General features: G+C 38.5%; 1 protein-coding gene across 4 annotated transcripts in view; it reads left to right on the top strand.

Moving 5' to 3' along the window:
• The window catches only part of ZMAT4 (zinc finger matrin-type 4), a 323,506-nt gene that overhangs the window by 205,657 nt on the left and 96,104 nt on the right, over window positions 1-21,745 (top strand). For 3 of the 4 annotated variants that reach the window (XM_017680843.3, XM_017680823.3, XM_017680834.3), the window contains exon 5: window positions 2,479-2,706. The exons of the other annotated variant lie outside the window; for it this stretch is intronic. In XM_017680843.3, coding sequence (XP_017536332.1) covers window positions 2,479-2,706 — 228 coding nt within the window. The remainder of the gene's footprint in view (window positions 1-2,478; window positions 2,707-21,745) is intronic. 4 annotated transcript variants of the gene reach the window in all.

Below are 21,745 nucleotides of genomic sequence, written 5' to 3'. Positions count from 1 at the left end.
TTTTGATAAATTAGCTCTTGGTTCTAACCTATACATAGGAGAGGGGAGGTCAGTAATTAAACATTTTTGCAATTAGAATGAAAACATAAAGCAAGAAATTAAAATAAAGATTATCTATCAACCAAAGCGTTTTGTTAGAAATATGATTTTAAACCAAAGGATAAACTTTACCTTCCTTTGTATTCATTTTATTAGAATAATTCAGTATTGCAACAGAAGTATGGGTGTGAGAGTCCACGTACACCCACAGACTTAGCAATGTAACTTGGGGGCTGCTCCTCTGTCTCTCATGTAACCTCGCTATTTGACATCCAGTCAAAGCAATAGAAGTGAAAGAACTTCTATAATCTGTCCCATCCTCACACTCTGAGTTTTAAAGAGATGATGCTCTTGAATTTCAACCTTGTGGAAACCAGAGACTTAAGAGATTTGCCAAAGGTCACACAGTTCAGCGGTGGTAGGGTCCAACTCAACCTTGATTTCTGACTTTAATTCAAAGCTGTTTTCCCTCACACTACTGTCTTTGTTTGCCTTATAGAAAATATAAACTGGGTTGAGATTGATGAAGATAGTTGGAAGCAGAAGCTTAAGAAAAATTAAGCTTTTGGATGATACACAGGATAGTAGAATTATTAAAGAAATTAAACTACAGCATAGACATAGCATCAAACTACTTTCTTATGTGCAAGATCAGATTACCTTGTTTGATGAATATTTTATTGTGCATCCTTCTTGCCAGCATGTAGTGCATAAGGTATCAATTGATAAAACAGAGTCAAAATGTTTCATGGCCCAATTTAGAGAAAAGTAAATCATTCCTCAAGAGTCAACATTCATTCAGATTGCAAATATTTGGTATGTTTTCCATTGCCATAAAAAAAACAATAGGTGGCTGTAATTCCTCAGAAATTGATAATGATTCAGAGAACTTTGGAAGTAAGATCCAGTTTCTTTAAAAAACGAGGGTAGAAGTCCTTTCACAGGTAGACACTGTGGGCTTTCTTAGCATTCCTAGGTCATCACAGAGGGACACTGGCCACTGGGAGATGTGGCCCATATTTGAGCTTCATATTCACACTGTGATTTGTAACTGAATCTGGCAATGAGGCTTTTAAAAAACGAACTATTTTCTTTGAGTCACTAAGGAGATCATACCATTGAGTTTCATCCAAGGTAGCTAAAACTTCTCTATGTCTCGAGAGGAAAAGCCTTTCTCAAGATAGTGTCCCAGCATGGACATCTCTGAGTTAAAATGTCATTTAGCAACTATTTATTTCTTTATCAGTTATTTCATCTAAAGAGAGGTCCACGTGAAAGTCATTTGAAATCTTTACAGAGGCAAATGGCAAACAGAAGCTCCTGCTCTCTGTCTGTAGGACTAATGGGCCATGTGAAAATTTAAAGTTGTTTTTCCTCTGTAAAACATTTGGATCAGAATTTTTTCCCCCCAAAATTAAATTAAATCCTATCTAAAGGACAACAGTGACTGGAGTGTAGAAAAAAAATCCCTTTCCTTCTGAAAAGAGTCCTTAGGATATTGAGAGGAATATTATTGGCCTTGGAAATTAAAGATTGGGCTTGGAGTCCTGCCTTTGCCATAAGGAGACAGGTCACATTCAGTAAGTCATTTGGCTGCTCTGAATTTAGTCTATTATCTGAGAAATGGGACAATAATATGAGTCATAGTTGCTCTGAGGGTGAGAGCAACTTTTATGTGCTAATGAATAAAAAAACGTATTTTTTCCTCTCTGTTAGTAAACTCCTTCAAGTTTTTTTTCCTTTTCTGGACCCAAAATAACTGTAAGCTCAAAATGGAATGTGTTGAATAAATAGCTGGGGCCATGCAATCTCAAAATAGTGACATTAGGCCTCTGCTGTTTAGATAAGCAACATCTGCTCTACAGTGTTTGTCTTTTGGTTTTTCAAAAAAAATTTCAATATTAATTTTAGTAGGTGTAGGTTGAAAATAACATCACAGCAAACAGCAGTAACTGAATACAATTAGCATGATTTTGTCAATTGGTACAATCCACGTAACTGAAGAGTTGCTTCTGTCATGTGGACAAATCCTTTATTTATTATTATTTCCATTTACAGCACAGAAATAATGAATTCACTTATTCAGAATCTCTCACACCATGATAGTTCAATGTTCACTTCAACTTTTTGCTTCAGTTTGATGAATAGATCCCTCTCTTACACCAAGAGTTTATTTTTGAAAATCTTTGTGTCTCCTGAACTACCAGATTTAAGCTGTATACCATGCAAACTCTGATCTTAATAAATTAGGACTTCTCAGTTGCATCCCAGCTTTAAAAATGAAGGCTGGCAAAGATCAGTCTCCTGCTCTCAGCAAACTCTGGATTTTTGAGCTTTATAGATACAGGAGCCGCTTCCATCTTCATATATTGTAGACCAGTGCCCTCAAATAATGGACTAACCTGGCTTGTGGTTCTCTCTGGTTATTTTCATTCACAGCAACACCTCTGAGCTCCCTTAAGCCTCCGAGGGTGGACACCGCCCCCGTGGTCACATCTCCCTACCAAAGAAGAGATTCAGACAGATACTGTGGGCTCTGTGCAGCCTGGTTTAATAATCCTCTGATGGCCCAACAACATTACGATGGCAAGAAGCACAAAAAGAATGCAGCAAGAGTTGCTTTATTAGAACAACTCGGGACAACTCTGGATATGGGGGAGCTGAGAGGTAAGGGAGCTCTTCCAATTTCTGGCACAGAACTGGGCTTTAAGAGAAAGGAGTGTGTTTTCACGTATTGGCATGATTCTTCTTGTTGTCTCATTACTAAGGGGAAATTGAGGCTCATCCAAGGAATAGAAGAAAAAGGAATAAGCAGAAAGCCAGCTCAATTTGGGGAAACTCCTTCATTTCCAAGTGTTTGTTATTTCCATATTTTTATTGAGTATTTTTCAGGTCAGAGTCACCCATGCAGGGAAGCCAGGTTTTTTTCCTTCCATTTATCTTTAAACACCTTTGCTAATAAATGCTTTTGTAGGTGAGTGGTATGAAAAAAGATGCTAAAAAGACCTAATGGCATTATCTTATTTTAAACTTTTGTGCTTTTATGAATTCAGTTAAAACAAAGTAACACACTGACTCTGTTGAATGGCTTAAAAGAAACCAATCCCAACCTCTTTAATAGAAATACCTAGGAAATTGAGGTAGGGTGTGTGTGTGCTGTTACACAGTCAACATCCAGCTCCCCATCCCCCACAAAGGTATTTGATGGATTGTTGGAAATTTTGCAATGTTTGAAGTGCCTGTTAAGTTTGCCAGAAGCTGCTCAGCAGATTCTTGGAAACCACAGGGTGAGCATCATTCCTATGGATTCCTTGGGAAGACGTAAACCGGTTTGTGGGACTCAGTGAATATTTCATCATCAACTACCATTTGAGCCTTTTTGGATAACCTCACGTTTTTGATCAACTGATGGCAGTGTAGAAGTAGAATTAAAATTGCATACTCTATTTTCCTGAGAAAATGCATTGTCTGCAAAGGGTGTTATTGAGACTCTGCTTCAGGTGTTGTACAGATAAGCTTTTATGGTCTGGCTGGAGAATCACCATTCATGATAGTTGTATTTACAAATCAATTTTGAAAATGTGACCTGTGTCTAAACTGGGCTCTTCGTATATAGCTTGCAACTGTGATGGTCCTAACTGGGCTGGGAGCCTCCACGAGGGAACATTACAGTCTGGAAATGACTTGGTAGACTTGTAGACCAAGTAAGTGGGGCAGATCATGCTGTGTGAGCTGACAGCAGGGATGGGTCACTTCTGATTTTGTTGGTTGGAGACTTCACTTAGGAAAGGAATCTGAGTTGGAATTAGAAATGTGGGTAGCATTTCAGCAGGCAAGAGACTTTCCACGTGAGCAGAATCATATACGCACAGACAGAGGGGTAAAAAAACACCAGCTGTAGCTGGCAAGTAAACACCTTATCATGGGAGAATCCTGTAATACAGTATGGGTTTAAGATTGGAGGTCCGTGAGTACATCCACAGAGCTTGAGTCAAGACTGATTTTTCCCAAGATACAGTCATTAAAAACAACAAAGAAAAGGGAACATTAAAAACACTTTATTCCTGTGAGGATTTTTAGCCATAGAAAAACAACATGCGGCTTGTAGATTTCAGAATGTTGGATAATCATGTTGCAAAGGCTTTTGAATGGTGGGTACTATTGCTTTTTGTTGCAATTTCTTGTGTTCTCAGTCTATGACTTCTTAAAAACTACAGGAAAACTGTCTGTGTCACAGAAGGACTACCCACAACTTGCTGTTACTGGCAGATAACAAGTTAGCTCAGCAACTCCTTCACAGCAGGGCACTGAAGGAGAAAAATAGGGCTTTATTTATGTTTTGTGCCAGATATTATGAGTTGTAGAAGAATTATTCCTAGAGCACATTCTTCTTGTCTATTTTGAATTATGAGTGCTACATCTTTTATGTACCACCCCCATCTTAATGACTTGGGTGTCTGAATTCTGTAACATTTAGCAGCCTGTCTTTTATATAGAAGACAAAAAGGACTGTTCTTTGACTTGATAACTCAATGTGACTATGACTCAGTAGCACATGAAATGCGATTAGCATTAAACACAATGTCCTTGAAACCAACCTTTTCACCCACCCCAGGTGACAGCTTGATATATATTTATTCAGGCATTAAATATTGCAAAAGCTTGCAGAGTAAAGCAATGAAATAACCCAGCACTGTTAAAAACACACACACACAGGCGCACACACACACACACACACACACACACACACACACACACACTCTATTTCTGGAATGCTTCTGATGTATATCAGTTAATAAAAGCAAAAATGCCAATCAGAACCTACAGGCATATCTATACTTTTCAAAGAAGTGGTGTCAAGCAACTGAAGCATGATAGAGCAGCACCAAAGACTTTCTCTCTTTTATAACACTTCTCAGTTTTGTAAACACTGCTTCATTTACTTACTGATTATGGGTTTCTAGATTTCTGTCTTTTTCCTACTCCCTCTATAGATTTTTAGCAACTTGAAAGCAGGCATCTCTGTCCATGTTATTCAATGATATATTCAAAATACCTAGAACAGTGACAGACACATGAAGTAGGTACCCAATAATTGCAAACGAAAAAATAGAGAAAGCAAAAATTAAAAAAATTAAATCCCCTACCTTCTTGCCATGGCAATCCTTTCTGTTTTAAAGAAGATCTTGACTGAATATTTTTGTAAGAAATTATTTATGATTTTTGTCTTCTAATTTTTAAAAAGGATATATATTTCACATAATGTGAAATGCAGAGAGTACAACATCCAAAAGACAAGAAACAACAAATGCTGGCGAGGTTGTGGAGAAAGGGGAACCCTCCTACACTGCTGGTGGGAATGTAAATTAGTCCAACCATTGTTGAAAGCAATATGGAGGTTCCTGAAAAAACTAAAAATAGAAATACCATTTGACCCAATCATTCCACTCCTAGGAATTTACCCAAAGAAAACAAAATCCCTAATCTGAAAAGACATATGCATCCCTATGTTTATTGCTGCACTATTTACAATAGCTAAGATATGGAAGCAACCTAAGTGTCCGTCAATATATGAATGGCTAAAGAAGATGTATTACGTATACACAATAGAATATTATTCAGCCATAAAAGAAAAGAAATCCTACCATGTGCAACAACATGGATGGAGATAGAGGGTATTATGCTCAGTGAAATAGACCAGGCAGAGAAAGACAAGTACGAAGTGACTTCATTCATTTGCGGAGTATAACAACAAGGCAAAACTGAAGGAACAAAATAGCAGTAGATTGACAGACACTGAGAAGGGACTAGCAGTTACCGAAGGGAAAGGGCTTGGGGAGGGTGGGTGGGGAGGAAGGGAGAAGGGGATTAAGAGGTATTATGATTAGCACACATAAAGTAGGGGGGTCACAGGAAAGGAGGTACAGCATGGAGAAGACAAGTAATGACTCCATAGTGTCTTATGATGATGATAGACAGTGACTGCAATGGGGTGGGGGTGAGGACTTTATAATATGGGTGAATGTTGAAACCACAGTGTTGTTTATATGCAACCATCATAAGACTGTATATCATTGATATTTTAATTAAAAAATGCAGATAGTAAGCATTATAGTTCAGTGAGTTTTGACAATGCAAACACCTGTGTGACTCACAGCCCTATCAAGATACACTACTTCATTCTGAGAATATCCCCCCTGTACCCCTTCCCAGTCAATCTCAACCCTCCATTTTGGGGAATAACTTTTTTTTTTTTTACCATGGATTAGTGTAGCCTTTTCTTAAAATTTATATAAATGGAGCAGAAGATACGTGTATTTTTCCACATATCTAGCTTCTCTTGAACACACATTGTCTTTGCAGTGTACCCAGTTGCCGCATATAAAGCAGAGAAGCTCTCTTGGTCTTTATTACTGAATAGTGTTCTACTATAAAAAAATTCCACAAATTGTCTATTCTCCTTTTGATGTTTTTGGTGCTATTTTGAATAAAACTTTTGTGAATATTCTGGGGGTGTTTTTGTTGGTGTATGTTTGACTTTTCTTGGTAAAAACCTAAGAGCAGAATTGCTGGGTCATCAGGTGGGTGTATTTTTAACTACACAAGGAACTGTCAATTTTTTTCTCAAAATAGCTCCATTATTTTACAGTCCTAAAGGCAACATACATGAATTCCATATCCTCACCTCAATTTTAAAAATTTTGGCCATTCCGGTGGGTATAGGAAAGTATTTTATTATGGCTTTCATTTGTGTTTCCATGTTGACTAATGGTGTCAAGAACTTTTTAAAGTGCTTATTGGTCATTTATATATTTTCCTTTGTGAAGTGTCTTCACATATTTTGTCTTTTTAAAACATTTGGTTGTTTGTCTTTTTATTACTGAGTAGTAGGTAGGAGGTTTTCATATATTATCAATACAATTTGCCAGATATATGCACTGTAAATATTTTCTCCGGGGCTGTGACTTAGTTATTCATTTCCTTAAATAATGTCTGGTGAACATACGTTATTAAATTATAGACATCTAATTTATCTGTTCTTTTCCTCTTATTATCATTGTTTTTTGTATCACATCTAAAGAATCTTTCCTGCACCAGTGACAAAGATATTCTTACATGTTTTCTTCTACAAATTACAAAGTTTTAGCTCTTATATCTAGGATTGTGATGCATCTCAAATTAATTTTTGTGTACAGTGTGAGATGGGGGTTGAAATTCATTCTGTTTTCATACACTTATCCAGGTGTTACAGGAAATTTGTTAGAAATTTCTTCTTTTCCTCACTGAATCGCCTTGGCACCTTTATTGAAAATCTATTGATTGTGTGCAAGTCTATTTCCATACAGTCTACTGTGCTCCATTGATTTCTTTGTTAATCTTTATGCCAGAACCTTGCTGTGTTGATTCTTTTAGCATCACAGAAGTCTTGAAATTAGGTAGTAAAGTTCTTTAGCTTTGCTCTTCTTTCTCTGTTGTTTACTTGTTCTAAATCCTTTGCATTTCTATATACATTTTGGAATCAACTTGGCAATTTCTACACAGAAAGCTTGTGGGAATACTGAATGGGATTGAATTCAATCTGTAGATCAATTGGGAAGATTTATTTAGTATCTTCACAATAATATGTCTTCCAGTCCATGAATAGCCTGACTCTCCCTACTTATTTATGTTCCTTTAAGTTCTATCAGCAATATTCTATAGTTTTCAGTGTAAAGGTTTTGCACATTATTTCTTAACTTTATCTTCAAATATTTTGTGTCTCTTAACACTAGTGGGAATTATATTTCTTGAAATGTCATTTTTATGTGTTTGTTACTGAGACATAGACAATGAAATATATTTTTCTACATTGACTTTGATTCCTGTAAGCTACACACACATTCTACCTATTATCTGTATACAATCTAAAAGCACAACAAAATTTGCACCTTCTGTATTTTTGTTATTCACATTTAGTCATTGGGAACTCTAAAGAACTGTGTTAGCATTCTTCCCTTCCTTTACTTCACATGGCAAATGAAGTTTTAAAAAAGAAAAACATTATTTTTGTAGGTTAACAAAGAATTTTAAATGGGATTGGCCTAAATAGCCATTACTAGGCATAACCTGGTTACTGACTCAACTTTAACGTTATTCACTCCAGAAAACAGGTGATTTCTGTCTCTACTTCTAAATTTTAATTTAATAAGCAAAATAATCACCTATGTTTGCATACGGAGCCCAGTGTGAAAAATAAAGGAAGTTGTTGTATTATGAAGTTATAAAATCCAATGATCAGAAAGTATATTAGAAGTTTTCTTCATAGTTTGAGTCTTCTTGCAAGCCTAAAACATGAAAGTAAGGCAGTTTGTTATTTAGAAACAATGACAACATACATTATGAAATTATAGCTAGGTGAAAATAGAATATCCATTTTGAAGACCTTTATGATTTTTTCCTCTAGAAGCTTTAGGATGGAGAAATTCAGTTACTTCATTGTTTCAGAGGAACCTAGACTATTCTGGGGCCGTTCTCATCTGAAGACGCAGAGAAAAATACTCATTTGACGTTTTAAAGAAGTTTCTGAGCATCACTCGCTGATAGTGCTGGAAAGGCCACCAGACGTCACTGAATTATGCCTCTTTGTACAGAGCAGGATTCTGAGCCCCAGAGAGGTGACATAGCCACTCCCTTCATTCACAACTTCTGACTGTGGACGCATCGAATTCTAGTGAATCATCATTGGCTAATAATTAACTCTTTTGTTTAAAAACAGTTGAGTTTGGAGACTTAATATATTTTTGAATGTATAAAACTTGCTTTGAACTCAGGTGTAGAATCGGTACAGTCAGCTGTCAGTTTTCTGAGAAGGAATTATTTAACAAAGTGCATCACATACCTTTAATAAAGGAGTTTCCGCACATTCATGGCATTATCTCAGCTGTAGTGAACATGGAAAGAGATAAAATTCACTATTCACAGGGGCCTGGGATTGAGAAGCAGTGTTCTGTGAAGAGAAAACATTATTTCTAGAGAGGCCACTGGAATTTATTACTCCTTCTTTGAGGCAGCTCTGTCTTTATTAGTGGGAACGGGGGATTAATTTCCAGGGGATACAAGAAGCTTATCTAGGATTTCAAATCATAAAAGTAGGATGTGAGTTAGAATGAGCAGACTTACCTCAAAATAACAGAACATGGGAGTGAGAATTTTCTCACATTTGAATCATTTCTGCTCTGGCCTTTGAGGTGTCAGTGGGTCTGCTGCCTCATATTTTGTTCCACTTAGCCCTACTTCGGCCTTTGCCCACATCTCAGGCAGTGGGCCCCTCTGTCATACCATTCAGTGACAGCTCTCTACCTTCAGTCACCTACATCACCTGCGCAGGGGGACTTGGCCACTGGGGCTGCTCCAGGACCAACAGAAGGAAAGGCATCGTGGATAAAAAAAATGAATGATTTCCAAAGGCAACCAGTGCAGTTATTAGTGTAAAAACATTATCTCAGCAAGTGCAAAGGGCCCTGGGTGAGGAAAGAGCTTGGCACATTTGAGGACAAATGGTAAGCAGGCTGCCTGAAGCCAATGAGTGGGGTAAAGAGTGAGACTGGGTTTAGATAGGGTGACATTGTGTAAAAATAGGTCAGTGTGAGAGGTTTTGATTTATTCTAGGATTCACATGTATTTGCACCTCATTTTACATTTTTTCCAATTTGAGGCTTGGTTCATTTCCAAGAGCAGGTCCTGCTCCTATCACCCGTTACTTATTTCTTTCATTCAAGGCCACATTTCTCAAACCACTAGCAGACTTTTAGGGTAACAGAACTTTCTGGTAAGAGATCTATCATTCATTCATGGTTTTCAGGGCTAGCAAAGACCTCAAGTTCCTCTAGTACTGAAGGGCAGAAACAACTGGCCTAGGTCCCTTAAATGGCATTGGCTAGGTGGGTGGGAGAACAGAAATGTGTTGACAATCACTGAGTTGAGTTGGAAACTAAGCTCAGGAACAGCATATTGGCCCCGGCAGAAGAGTGGGGGTGTTAAAAGTGAATGCATGAGGTGTATTTAGACCTATTAGAGGCAGTTTATTTGTGGGAAAATGGACCTAACAAGTATCCATTGAAGTCTTCATTTCAGAACAAAGGATTCTGCCCACTGATTAAGCCTTGTCTAATTGTGCAAGTAAGAGAGGCAGACTGCTCAAGTGTGGAGATGTAAAGATGACAAGGGGGGAGAGAAGGAGGGCCGCACAGACTTTATGACCGGAGCAGACAGGTGAGTCTTGAAGGACAGCTAGAATATATCCCAGTCAGGTGGCTGAGGGGGACAAAGGTGCAGGCTGAGGACAGGGCATATGCAGACACACAAGAGCAGGGCACAGTGGGCCCCTTCAGGGAGCTGTATGGGATGTCTGGGGCCTAAGGCCAGGTCTGGGAACAATAAAAGTAGCTGGAGAAAAAGAGTCAGATCATGGTGGGAGATGAATTTCCTTCCACTTACTCCTGAAGGATCTGGGGAGCCATTTAAAGACTTTTGGCAGGAAAATCATATGTTGCTATTTGTATTTTTGGAAGAGATCTCTGTGGACAGCAGCTTGGAGTCTGGATTAGAAGAGAACTAGACGGGAGGCAGGGAGATTGATTGGAAGGCTATTAATTTAATCCAGTGAGATTATGCCAACTTGAACTAAAGAATGTAGTATCAGTGGGGCCATAAGCAAAGAGAACAGAATGAGAAACAAATTGGATGTTAAATCAACAGAATCTTGCGGACAGCAGGTCCTCCAGAGCCCCTGGTCAGCTGCCCCTTCCACGCAGAGGCCAAACCAGTCCACAACTTGCTCAGGACTTTACGTACTACCGACGCAGACACTGTCAGAGCCTTCTTCCAAAGGTGTATCCCAGTGCTGGGCATTTGGTGTTACCCAGTTTTGGCCTTGTCAAAGTTTCTTGAGGGCAGGGCCCATGTTTTACGCTGCTTTGTATCACTTAGGATATACAAAACCGCATTTTCATGACATAAGGTCTGAATGAATGTCCAGGGGTATGAATGTCCCCCCTCCATAGATACAGTTAAAGATGACAGTCCACGTTCTCCAGTTTCTAGGGTACAGTCAGAATTATGGGTCTCAAATGGGTGATTGAACATTTCCCTGTGCTGAATGCTTAATACAAAATAATTATGTCAAGTTAGCTCCATTTTATTGCAGTTAATAAATTAAAACAAAAGCATCAATCCATTCCTTGTACTAATATTTTTAATCTCTGAAAGCTGTATGTATTTTATCTAGTTAAGAATCAGCAGTAAGTAGGACCTTTATGCAGCTATGATAATTACAGAACACAATTCTAAATGGAATGGTAGGGGAAGAGGTGCCAGAAGAAAATACTCAGCTTAGATTACACCTGGTTATTTTTGCATTATTATTTTTAATGTGTTTTGACACTTCAGCTGTTGCATATAGACTCGCTCTGATCTTCAGAGCCCACATTTTGGGTTAGATAATTAAACTGCTTAAATGGCTCATGTTCTTGTCATATTATTGAATGGGAAAATACTCTGAGAAGAGAAGAGATCATTTTCTTTCATTCATCCATTCATTTATTCACTCATTCATTTCATTCATTCATACTAAGTACCTATTTTATCCCAGGCTCTGTGCCTGAAGTTACATAGAATATTGAAATGTCTGCAATCCATCCTTTAATCTCAAAGGGTTTAAATTCTGGAGAAGGGTAGGGTTGCAAGCTGATACCTTTATTTAAATAAATATAACACAAAATTTTTTAAAAAGTAGGAGTTTAGGAACCATCCCAGTGCAATGCTCTGGGAATAGAAATTAGAGAAGAAATTAACTTCCAACCTGGAGTTAGCATTAGGACATGTGGAAATTGGCAACCAGCTTCTTTAGAGCGGAAAGCTCAGCATGACTAAAGAGATGGAAAGAGTGTGAGCAGAGCTGGCAACCCAGTTCATGCTGGGCGTTAGATGCGGAGGTAAGATAAAGCTGGGAAGACAGCTCAGAACCAAATTATAAATAGCCTTGCATGTCAGGCAAAGCTGAACTTTATTTGATGGCCACTTACATTCTGGGGAGTTTTTCTGAGTAGGAAGATCACCGGTCTCACCCGTGCTTGGGATTGCAGTGCGTTGGACTGGTGTGGGGAGGTTCAGGAGGCCAGGAAGCCAGAGAGAAGCGATGGGAGGCCTTCGGAGGACCTGGCTGGGCTGAAGTAGGCGGGGTGGGGCACGAAGCAGAGCAAACAAAAGATGTATCTCTCGGTGCTGTTCAGACACTCTCCCCCTCAGCAAAATGGAAGGAACCGGAGCATTCGGATTCTCAAAGACACCTTGGCCAAGCCTTGGGAACACTAATAGGAAAAATCTAATGAGTAATATGAGTAGTAACTTCAATTTCTGTTCAGTCTCAATTCCAACAAGAAATGTGGCTGAACATTCACAGTAGTCTATTTACATCTTGTAAGGCAATTCTTTCTTCAGCCAAGACAGATTTTTGCCCATTATTGTTATTAATGAAGCTAATAAATGGAACGCTGTCTAAAGAAGGTTGGTTACCTCTTCATCATCCCTAAGTAGGTTCCAAAACAGATGAGTTTGCCTTTTAAAATGGAATCATTCTGCCTCCATTTATGCATGTGGGCAGACTCATTAAATAGAGAATAAGACACCAACTTGGTTTTCTAATTTCAGAGATGGCTAAGACACTGAAAACAGCCCTGAATTTGATACACAGAACCAGTGTCCTTAGTTATGAGATGCTGTCCAAGAAAAGGGTAAAAGCAACATCGAAATACACCTGCCAAAATCCAAGTCACTTAGCTGTTTGAGTTGCCCTTTTGGGCCGCATTCAGGAAGCCGACAATAATATGTGAAGCTGCTAAACAACTCATTTTTCTTCATCAGTGTGCTATGGCCCTATATCAGTATTGATTGAAGGTCTCTATTGTTTGGTGTAAGCTCAAGAGCTAGAATAGTATTTTGTAAGAGCTCAGCACAGTTCTAAGTACATGTATCTGTTATGTTGGCTCTTAAATAACTGGGTTTTATTAGTGGCATGTATTCATTTGACAGAATAAGGGATGCTCATGAAAAGATGCAAAATCAGGACAAACCTGTCCTTTAACAAATGGGAAACTATTTTGTTTGTTTCTAAAATTACAGCTTTAACTCCATGCAAAAAGTAGTCTTAAGTGTCTTTTATTTTAAAACTGCTACAGATAGACCTTATTTTCTGCTGTAGAAGGCTTCTATATAAAGTTGTTTGTCAACTGAGATTAAGGTATGCAAACAAATGTCTGGGTTACTCAATGTAGAACATGCCTACTGATGGCTACATTCACTATTTTTATTTTGACCAATTTTTAATGAACACATACCACATAATAGGCATGTGGTAAACCCTGAAACATAAACAGAACATTGTCCTGGAATATAAAAGAAATCATGCTCCCATGTTCAAGAAGTCCACAGCACCATGGCTGCTGTGGAAAGTGAAATATTGTGAAAAACGTTTTACTGGAAGCTCTCTGGTGTTTCTCTTGTGTCTAAATGCACAGAGAAAATGGGAAATGCATAGAAGCATAATTTGTTCTGCTTTCAATCTATTTTTCCAATAGATTCTGTTACTGACAATTATTATCAAATGTTGACTGTTCCCCCAAGAAAACAGGGATTTTATAATTGAGGTTGAGGGACAAGAAGAAGCAGCAGACATCCAGATAAATTGTGTCTGGGATCTTTGTGTGGCTTTTTCCCAGGACCAAAACTGCTAACTGAAAATACAGATAGACCAGATAAGATAAATTCAGTCCTGCAGATGTTATCTTTAATGGAGTCACCTGAAAGAAAGATCTCTTCACTCATTCATCCATTAGTCACTCAACAAATGCTTACTACATGATTATTGTGTTACAGACATGAGAGTCTATGCTGGGGATACAGTAATGAAGGCATGGTCCTGGCCTTCAGGAAACTTCTATGCTTGTAGGAAATGCAAAACATTTGAATGTTATTTAAAAGACGTGTTTAAGGCCCCCTAATTATCTATATATTATCATGGCAAGAAATGGGAACATATCCTCTCAAATCTTGGAAAAAAGCACTTTACCTTAAGGATACACAGCAATAAAACTTAAGATTTCTTTGGAAATACAGAAGCTGGTGGTATAGGAGCTGTTAGTAGAAATGTTATTTTCCAAAACTGATCTTTTATTTGGAAGGTGTGCATAAGGCCTACATGAGCAAAGTGGGTTCTCAGACCTGAATAATGAACAAAAACATGCAATAATGAATTTGGAGTCTATTTTTACAAAGTATGACAAATAATGATACATTTACTGAAATAGCTAATGGACTGGGGAAGTGGTAGCATAGCTTTTCACAGAGACCAGCTGGTAAACTATTAAATAATTTGGAATGCGTTATCAAGCACTGCTGTTTCGTAAATAAGATTTGATTTCTTTTTCCTTTACATGTGAAAGAGAGGCATCTACTGCTCATATGAAACCTTTTGGGGGGAACTATGGTTTCCCAAAAGCCTGTGCATCATTAAGTTACAGTGGACTCAGACACGCTGGAGTCAAGTCCTGTCTCTGTTAGTAAGTGGCTATGCCACCTTGATGAGTTGCTTCATGTTTTTGGACACCAGTTTCTCCAATATAAAATGAAGGTACTGGGCAGGGTCATCTATAATGTCTTCCAGCATCCTTTAGGGTCCATCTAGGTCAACCTGAACCATGTCCAGGAGGCCAACTTCAAAGAGTTTAGCTAAGGCTAAGAATACTGAGCAGAAATTTTAGCTGCTGCCCTTTCCCAACACATGTATCACTGGGGAGACAGTTTGGAGTGGGAGGTCAGCTAAGTTTACTGCCTGCTTTAAAAATCAGTACTCGATGGAGAAATATAAAAGGATCTAGAGTGTACACTGTGTATCATTTCATAATGTCCAGATAGAATACTAATAATATACATGCCTATGAAGAAATAGGAAAATGTGACCCATACTTAAGAGAAGAAGCAAAGGTGGAGCCAAGATGGCAGCATGAGTAGGACAGTAGGAATCTCCTCCCAAAAACATACATATTTTTGAAAATACAACAAATACAACTATCCCTAAAAGAGAGACCAGAAGACACAGGACAACAAACAGACTACATCCACACCTGCGAGAACCCAGCGCCTGGTGAAAGGGGTAAGATACAAGCCGCAGCCCGGCAGGACCTGAGGCCCTTCACCCCAGCTCCCGGTGGGAGGAGAGGAGTTGGAGCGGGGAGGGAGAGGGAGCCCAGGACTGCTGAACACTCAGCCCTAGCCATCCACACCAGAGCACAGACACAGTGCATGCGTGGGGTCCTGGAAACTAGGGAAGCAGGACAGTAAGACCTGTCCCACAGCCGGCGTCCCTGGGACAAAGAAAAGTGAGTGCTTTTTGAAAGTCTTAGAGGGACAGGGACCCCACAGCTGGACAGAAGCATCCCGGGTCACAGTCCAGCAGCTGGAAATTCCAGGGAACTCCGGGCACACTAACCACCTGGGCAACAGCTCTGAGACCTCACGGAGGTAAACAGCCAAACAGCACTCCATCCATTACCCCTCCGGGGCTCCACCATAGCAGAGCAGCAGCCTGAGGCTGGCCACGCCCACAGCAAGGGAGCTTCCTCCATACCGGCCGGGCAAGATACACAGACCCAATCTACATGCAATTGCCCAACACAAGCCACTAGGGGTCACAGTTGTCCCAGTAAAGAAAGGCCAGGAGCAAGTAGAAAGAGTCTTGACTCTCCCAGCTGACAGATGAGACAATAGCATACCACTGCACCTATCAACATGAAAAGGCAAAAAAATTTGATCCAGACAAGACTAACCCAGACAGCTTTGACATCTTCTACATCTTCCCCTGAGAAGGAACCTGGGGAGATAGATTTAACCAATCTTCCTGAAAAAGAATTCAAAACAAAAGTCATAACCATGCTGATGGAGTTGCAGAGAAATATTCAAGAACTAAAGAAGGAGAATACAGAAATAAAACAATCTCTGGAAGGACTTCAAAGCAGAATGGACGAGATGCAAGAGAACATTAATGGACTAGAAAACAGAGAGCAGGAATGCAGAGAAGCTGATGCAGAGAGAGATAAAAGGATCTCCAGGAATGAAAGAATTTTAAGACAACTGTGTGACCAATCAAAACGGAACAATATCTGCATTATAGGGGTACCAGAAGAAGATGAGAGAGAAAAAGGGATAGAAAGTGTCTTTGAAGAAATAATTGCTGAAAACTTCCCCAAACTAGGGGAGGAAATGGTCTCTTAGACCACAGAGGTACACAAAACTACCATGACAAGGGATCCAAGGAGAGCAACACCAAGACACATAATAATTAAAATGGCAAAGATCAAAGACAAGGACAAAGAATTAAAGGCAACCAGAGAGAAAAAAAGGTCACCTACAAAGGAAAACCTATCAGGCTTTCATCAGACTTCTGAACAGAAACCTTACAGGCCAGAAGAGAATGGCATGATATACTTAATGCAATGAAACAGAAGGGCTTCGAACCAAGAATACTGTATCCAGCACGATTATCATTTAAATATGAAGGAGGGATTAAACAATTACCAGACAAGCAAAAGTTGAGGGAATTTGCCTCCCACAAACCACCTGTACAGGGTATCTAAGATGGACTGCTCTAGATGGGAGCACTCCTAAAAAGAGCACGGAACCAAACACCCAACATATGAAGAATGGAGGAGGAGGAAAAAGAAGGGAAAGAAATAATCATCAGACTGTGTTTATAACAGCTCAATAAGACAGTGAGGTCAGACAGTAAGGTAGTAAACAAGCTAACCTTGAACCTTTGGTAACCACAAATCTAAAGCCTGCAATGGCAATAAGCACATATCTTTCAATAATCACCTTAAATGTAAATGGACTGAATGCACCAATCAAAAGACACAGAGTAATAAAATGGATTAAAAAGCAAGACCCATCTATATGCTGCTTACAAGAGACTCACCTCAAACCCAAAGACATGCACAGACTTAAAGTCAAGGGATGGAAAAAGATGTTTCATGCAAACAACAGAGAGAAAAAATAGGTGCTGCAATACTAGTATCAGACAAAATAGACTTCAAAATAAAGAAAGTAACAAAAGATAAAGAAGGACATTACATAATGATAAAGGGCTAAGTCCAACAAGAGGACATAACCATTATAAATATATATGCACCCAATACAGGAGCACCAACATATGTGAAACAAATACTAACAGAATTAAAGGAGGAAATAGAATGCAATGTATTCATTTTGGAAGACTTCAACACACCACTCACTCCAAAGGACAGATCCACCAGACAGAAAATAAGTAAGGACACAGAGGCACTGAACAACACACTAGAACAGATGGACCTAACAGACATCTATAGAACTCTACACCCAAAAGCAACAGGATACACATTCTTCTCAAGTGCACATGGAACATTCTCCAGAATAGACCACATCTAGGCCACAGGAAGAACCTTAGTAAATTCCAAAACATTGAAATCGTACCAACCAACTTTTCAGACCACAAAGGCATAAAACTAGAAATAAATTGTACAAAGACAGCAAAAAGGCTCACAAACACATGGAGGCTTAACAACATGCTCCTAAATAATCAATGGATAAATGACCAAATTAAAATGGAGATCCAGCAATATATGGAAACAAACGACAACAACAACACAAAGCCCCAACTACTGTGTGATACAGCAAAAACGGACTTAAGAGGAAAGTATATAGCAATCCAGGCATATTTAAAGAAGGAAGAACAATTCCAAATGAATGTTCTAATGTCACAATTATTGAAATTGGAAAAAGAAGAACAAATGAAGCCTAAGGTCAGCAGAAGGAGGGACATAATAAAGATCAGCGAAGAAAGAAATAAAATTGAGAAGGATTAAACAATAGCAAAAGTCAATGAAACCAAGAGCTGGTTCTTCGAGAAAATAAACAAAATAGATAAGCCTTTAGCCAGACTTATTAAGAGGAAAAGAGAGTCAACATACATTAACAGAACCAGAAACGAGAAAGGAAAAATCACGACGGATCCAGAAATACAAAGAATTATTAGAGAGTACTATGAAAACCTATATGCTAACAAGCTGGGAAATCTAGGAGAAATGGACAACTTCCTAGAAAAATACAACTTTCCAAGACTGACCCAGAAAGAAACAGAAAATCTAAACAGACCAATTACCAGCAACAAAATTGAAGCAGTAATCAAAAAACTACCAAAGAACAGACCAGATGGATTTACCTCGGAATATTATCAGACATACAGAGAAGACATAATACCCATTCTCCTTAAAGTTTTCCAAAAAATAGAAGAGGAGGGAATACACCCAAACTCGTTCTATGAAGCCAATATCACCCTAATACCAAAACCAGGCAAAGACCCCACCAAAAAAGAAAACTACAGACCAATATCCCTGAAGAACATAGATGCAAAAATACTCAACAAAATATTAGCAAACCGAATTCAAAAATACACCATAAGGATCATACACCATGACCAAGTGGGATTCATCCCTGGGATGCAAGGATGGTACAACATTTGAAAATCCATCAACATCATCCACCACATCAACAAAAACAAGGACAAAAACCACATGATCATCTCCATAGAAGCTGAAAAAGCATTTGACAAAATTCAACATCCATTCATGATAAAAAACTCTCAACAAAATGGGCATAGAGGGCAAATACCTCAACATAATAAAGACCATATATGATGAACCCACAGCTAACATCATACTGAACAGCGAGAGGCTGAAACCTTTTCCTGTGAGATTGGGAACAAGACAGGCATGCCCACTCTCCCCACTGTTATTCAACATGGTACTGGAGGTCCTAGCCACAGCAATCAGACAAAACAAAGTAATACAAGGAGTCCAGATTGGTAAAGAAGAAGTTAAACTGTCACTATTTGCAGATGACATGATATTGTACATAAAAAACCCTAAAGACTCCACTCTGAAACTACTAGAGCTAATATCAGAATTCAGCACAGTTGCAGGATACAAAATTAACACACAGAAATCTGTAGCTTTTCTATACACTAACAATAAACTAATAGAAAGAGAAATCAGGTAAACAATTCTATTCACAATAGCATCAAAAAGAATAAAATACCTAGGAATAAACCTAACCAAGGAAGTGAAAGACCTATACCCTGAAAACTATAAGACACTCTTAAGATAAATTAAAGAGGTCACTAACAAATGGAAACTCATCCCATGCTCCTGGCTGGGAAGAATTAATATCACCAAAATGGCCATCCTGCCCAAAGCAATATACAGATTTGATGCAATCCCTATCAAACTACCAACAGCATTCTTCAATGAACTGGAACAAATAGTTCAAAAAGGTTCATATGGAAACACCAAAGACCCCGAATAGCTAAAGTAATCCTGAGAAGGAAGAATAAAGTGGGGAGGATCTCACTCCCCAACTTCAAGCTCTACTACAAAGCCACAGTAATCAAGACAATTTGGTACTGGTACAAGAACAGAGCCAAAGACCAATGGAACAGTATAGACACTCCAAACATTAACCCAAACATATATGGTCAACTAATATTCTATAAAGGAGCCATGGACATACAATGGGGAAATCACAGTCTCTTCAGTAGATGGTGCTGGCAAAACTGGATACCTACATGTAAGAGAATGAAACTGGATCACTGTCTAACCCCATACACAAAAGTAAATTTGAAATGGATCAAAGACTTGAACGTAAGTCATGAAACCATAAAACTCTTAGAAAAAAACATAGGCAAAATCTCTTTGACATAATCATGAGTCACCTCTTCTTGAACATATCTCCCTGGGCAAGGGAAACAAAAGCAAAAATGAACAAATGGGACTATATCAAGCTGAAAAGCTTCTGTACAGCAAAGGACACCATCAATAGAACAAAAAGGTTTCATACAGTATGGGAGAATATATTCATAAATGACAGATCCGATAAAGGGTTGACATCCAAAATATATAAAGAGCTCACACACCTCAACAAACAAAAAGCAAATAATCCAATTAAAAAATGGGCAGAGAAGCTGAATAGACAGTTCTCTGAAGAAGAAATTCAGATGGCCAACAGACACATGAAAAGATGCTCCACATCGCTTGTCATCAGAGAAATGCAAATTAAAACCACAATGAGATATCATCTCACACCAGTAAGGATGGCTTACCATCCAAAAGACAAACAACAACAAATGTTTGGAGGTTGTGGAGAAAGGGGAACCCTTCTACACTGCTGGTGGGAATGCAAATTAGTTCAACCATTGTGGAAAGCAGTATGGAGGTTCCTCAAAATGCTCAAAATAGAAATACCATTTGACCCAGGAATTCCACTTCTAGGAATTTACCCCAAGAATGCAGCACTCCAGTTTGAAAAAGACAGATGCACCCCTATGTTTATCGCTGCACTATTTACAATAGCAAAGATATGGAAGCAACCTAAATGTCCATCAGTAGATGAATGGATAAAGAAGATGTGGTACATATACACAATGGAATATTACTCAGCTATAAGGAAAAAACAGATCCTACCATTTGCAACAACATGGATGGAGCTAGAGGGTATTATGCTTAGTGAAAAAAGCCAGGTGGAGAAAGATAAGAATCAAATGATTTCACTCATATGTGGAGTATAAGAACAAAAGAAAACTGAAGGAACAAAACAGCAGCAGAAGCACAGAACCCAAGAATGGACTAACAGTTACCAAAGGGAAAGGGACTGGGGAAGATGGGTGGGAAGGGAGGTATAAGGGCCGGAAAAATGAATGGGGGCATTACTATTAACATGTATAGTGTGGGGGAGAGGGGCACAGGGAGGGCTGTGCAACACAGAGAAGACAAGTAGTGATTTTACAGCATCTTACTATGCAGATGGACACTGACTGTGAAGGGGTATGTGGGGAGGACTTGGTGAAGGAGGGAACCTAGTAAACATAATGCCCTTCATGTAATTGTAGATTAATGATACCAAAATAAAAGTAATAAAAAACAAAGAGAAGAAGCAGTCAATAGAGACTAATACTGAGACGATATAGCCAATGGATATGCCCAGGGACATAAAGAAAAACATGCTCATAATAAGTTAAGAAATAGGATATCTAATCGTTAATAGAAACAAAAAGAACCAAGTGGAAATTTTAGATTTGAAAAATAAAATATTCAAAATTAAAAAAATTCACTAGATGTGTTAATAACACCAACTGGATATTACCAGAGTGAGTGAACTTGAAATTAGAGCCACAGAAATTACCTAAACTAAAGAACAGAGAGGGGAAAAGAAACCCACAACACAGTTGTGTGACAATGTGACAATGTCAAACAGTCTTATGTGAAAGAAATTTACATGTTTAAGAAGCTAATGAAGCCTAATTAGGCTAAATACAATGAAAATTATACCTAGAATCTTCATGTACTTCATAGTCAAATTGCTGGAAGACAAAAGATAAAATCTTGAAAGCAGCTAGAGAAAAATTATACCTTATGTAGACTAGGAAAACAATAATATTAATTATAAGTGATTTCACAGTAAAACAAAAAGTTAAATCCAGAAGTCAATGAAACTCTTCCAAGTGCAAAAGGAATACAACAAACCACCCACCCTATGAGCCAGTGAAAATCAAGAATAAAGGTATAATAAAGACATTTTCAAATGAACA

The sequence above is a fragment of the Manis javanica genome, chromosome 12, assembly GCF_040802235.1.
Source record: "Manis javanica isolate MJ-LG chromosome 12, MJ_LKY, whole genome shotgun sequence".
NCBI lineage: Eukaryota > Metazoa > Chordata > Mammalia > Pholidota > Manidae > Manis > Manis javanica.
The sequence above is the reverse complement of the archived record's forward strand: the minus strand, read 5'-3'. Positions and strand labels throughout refer to the sequence as shown.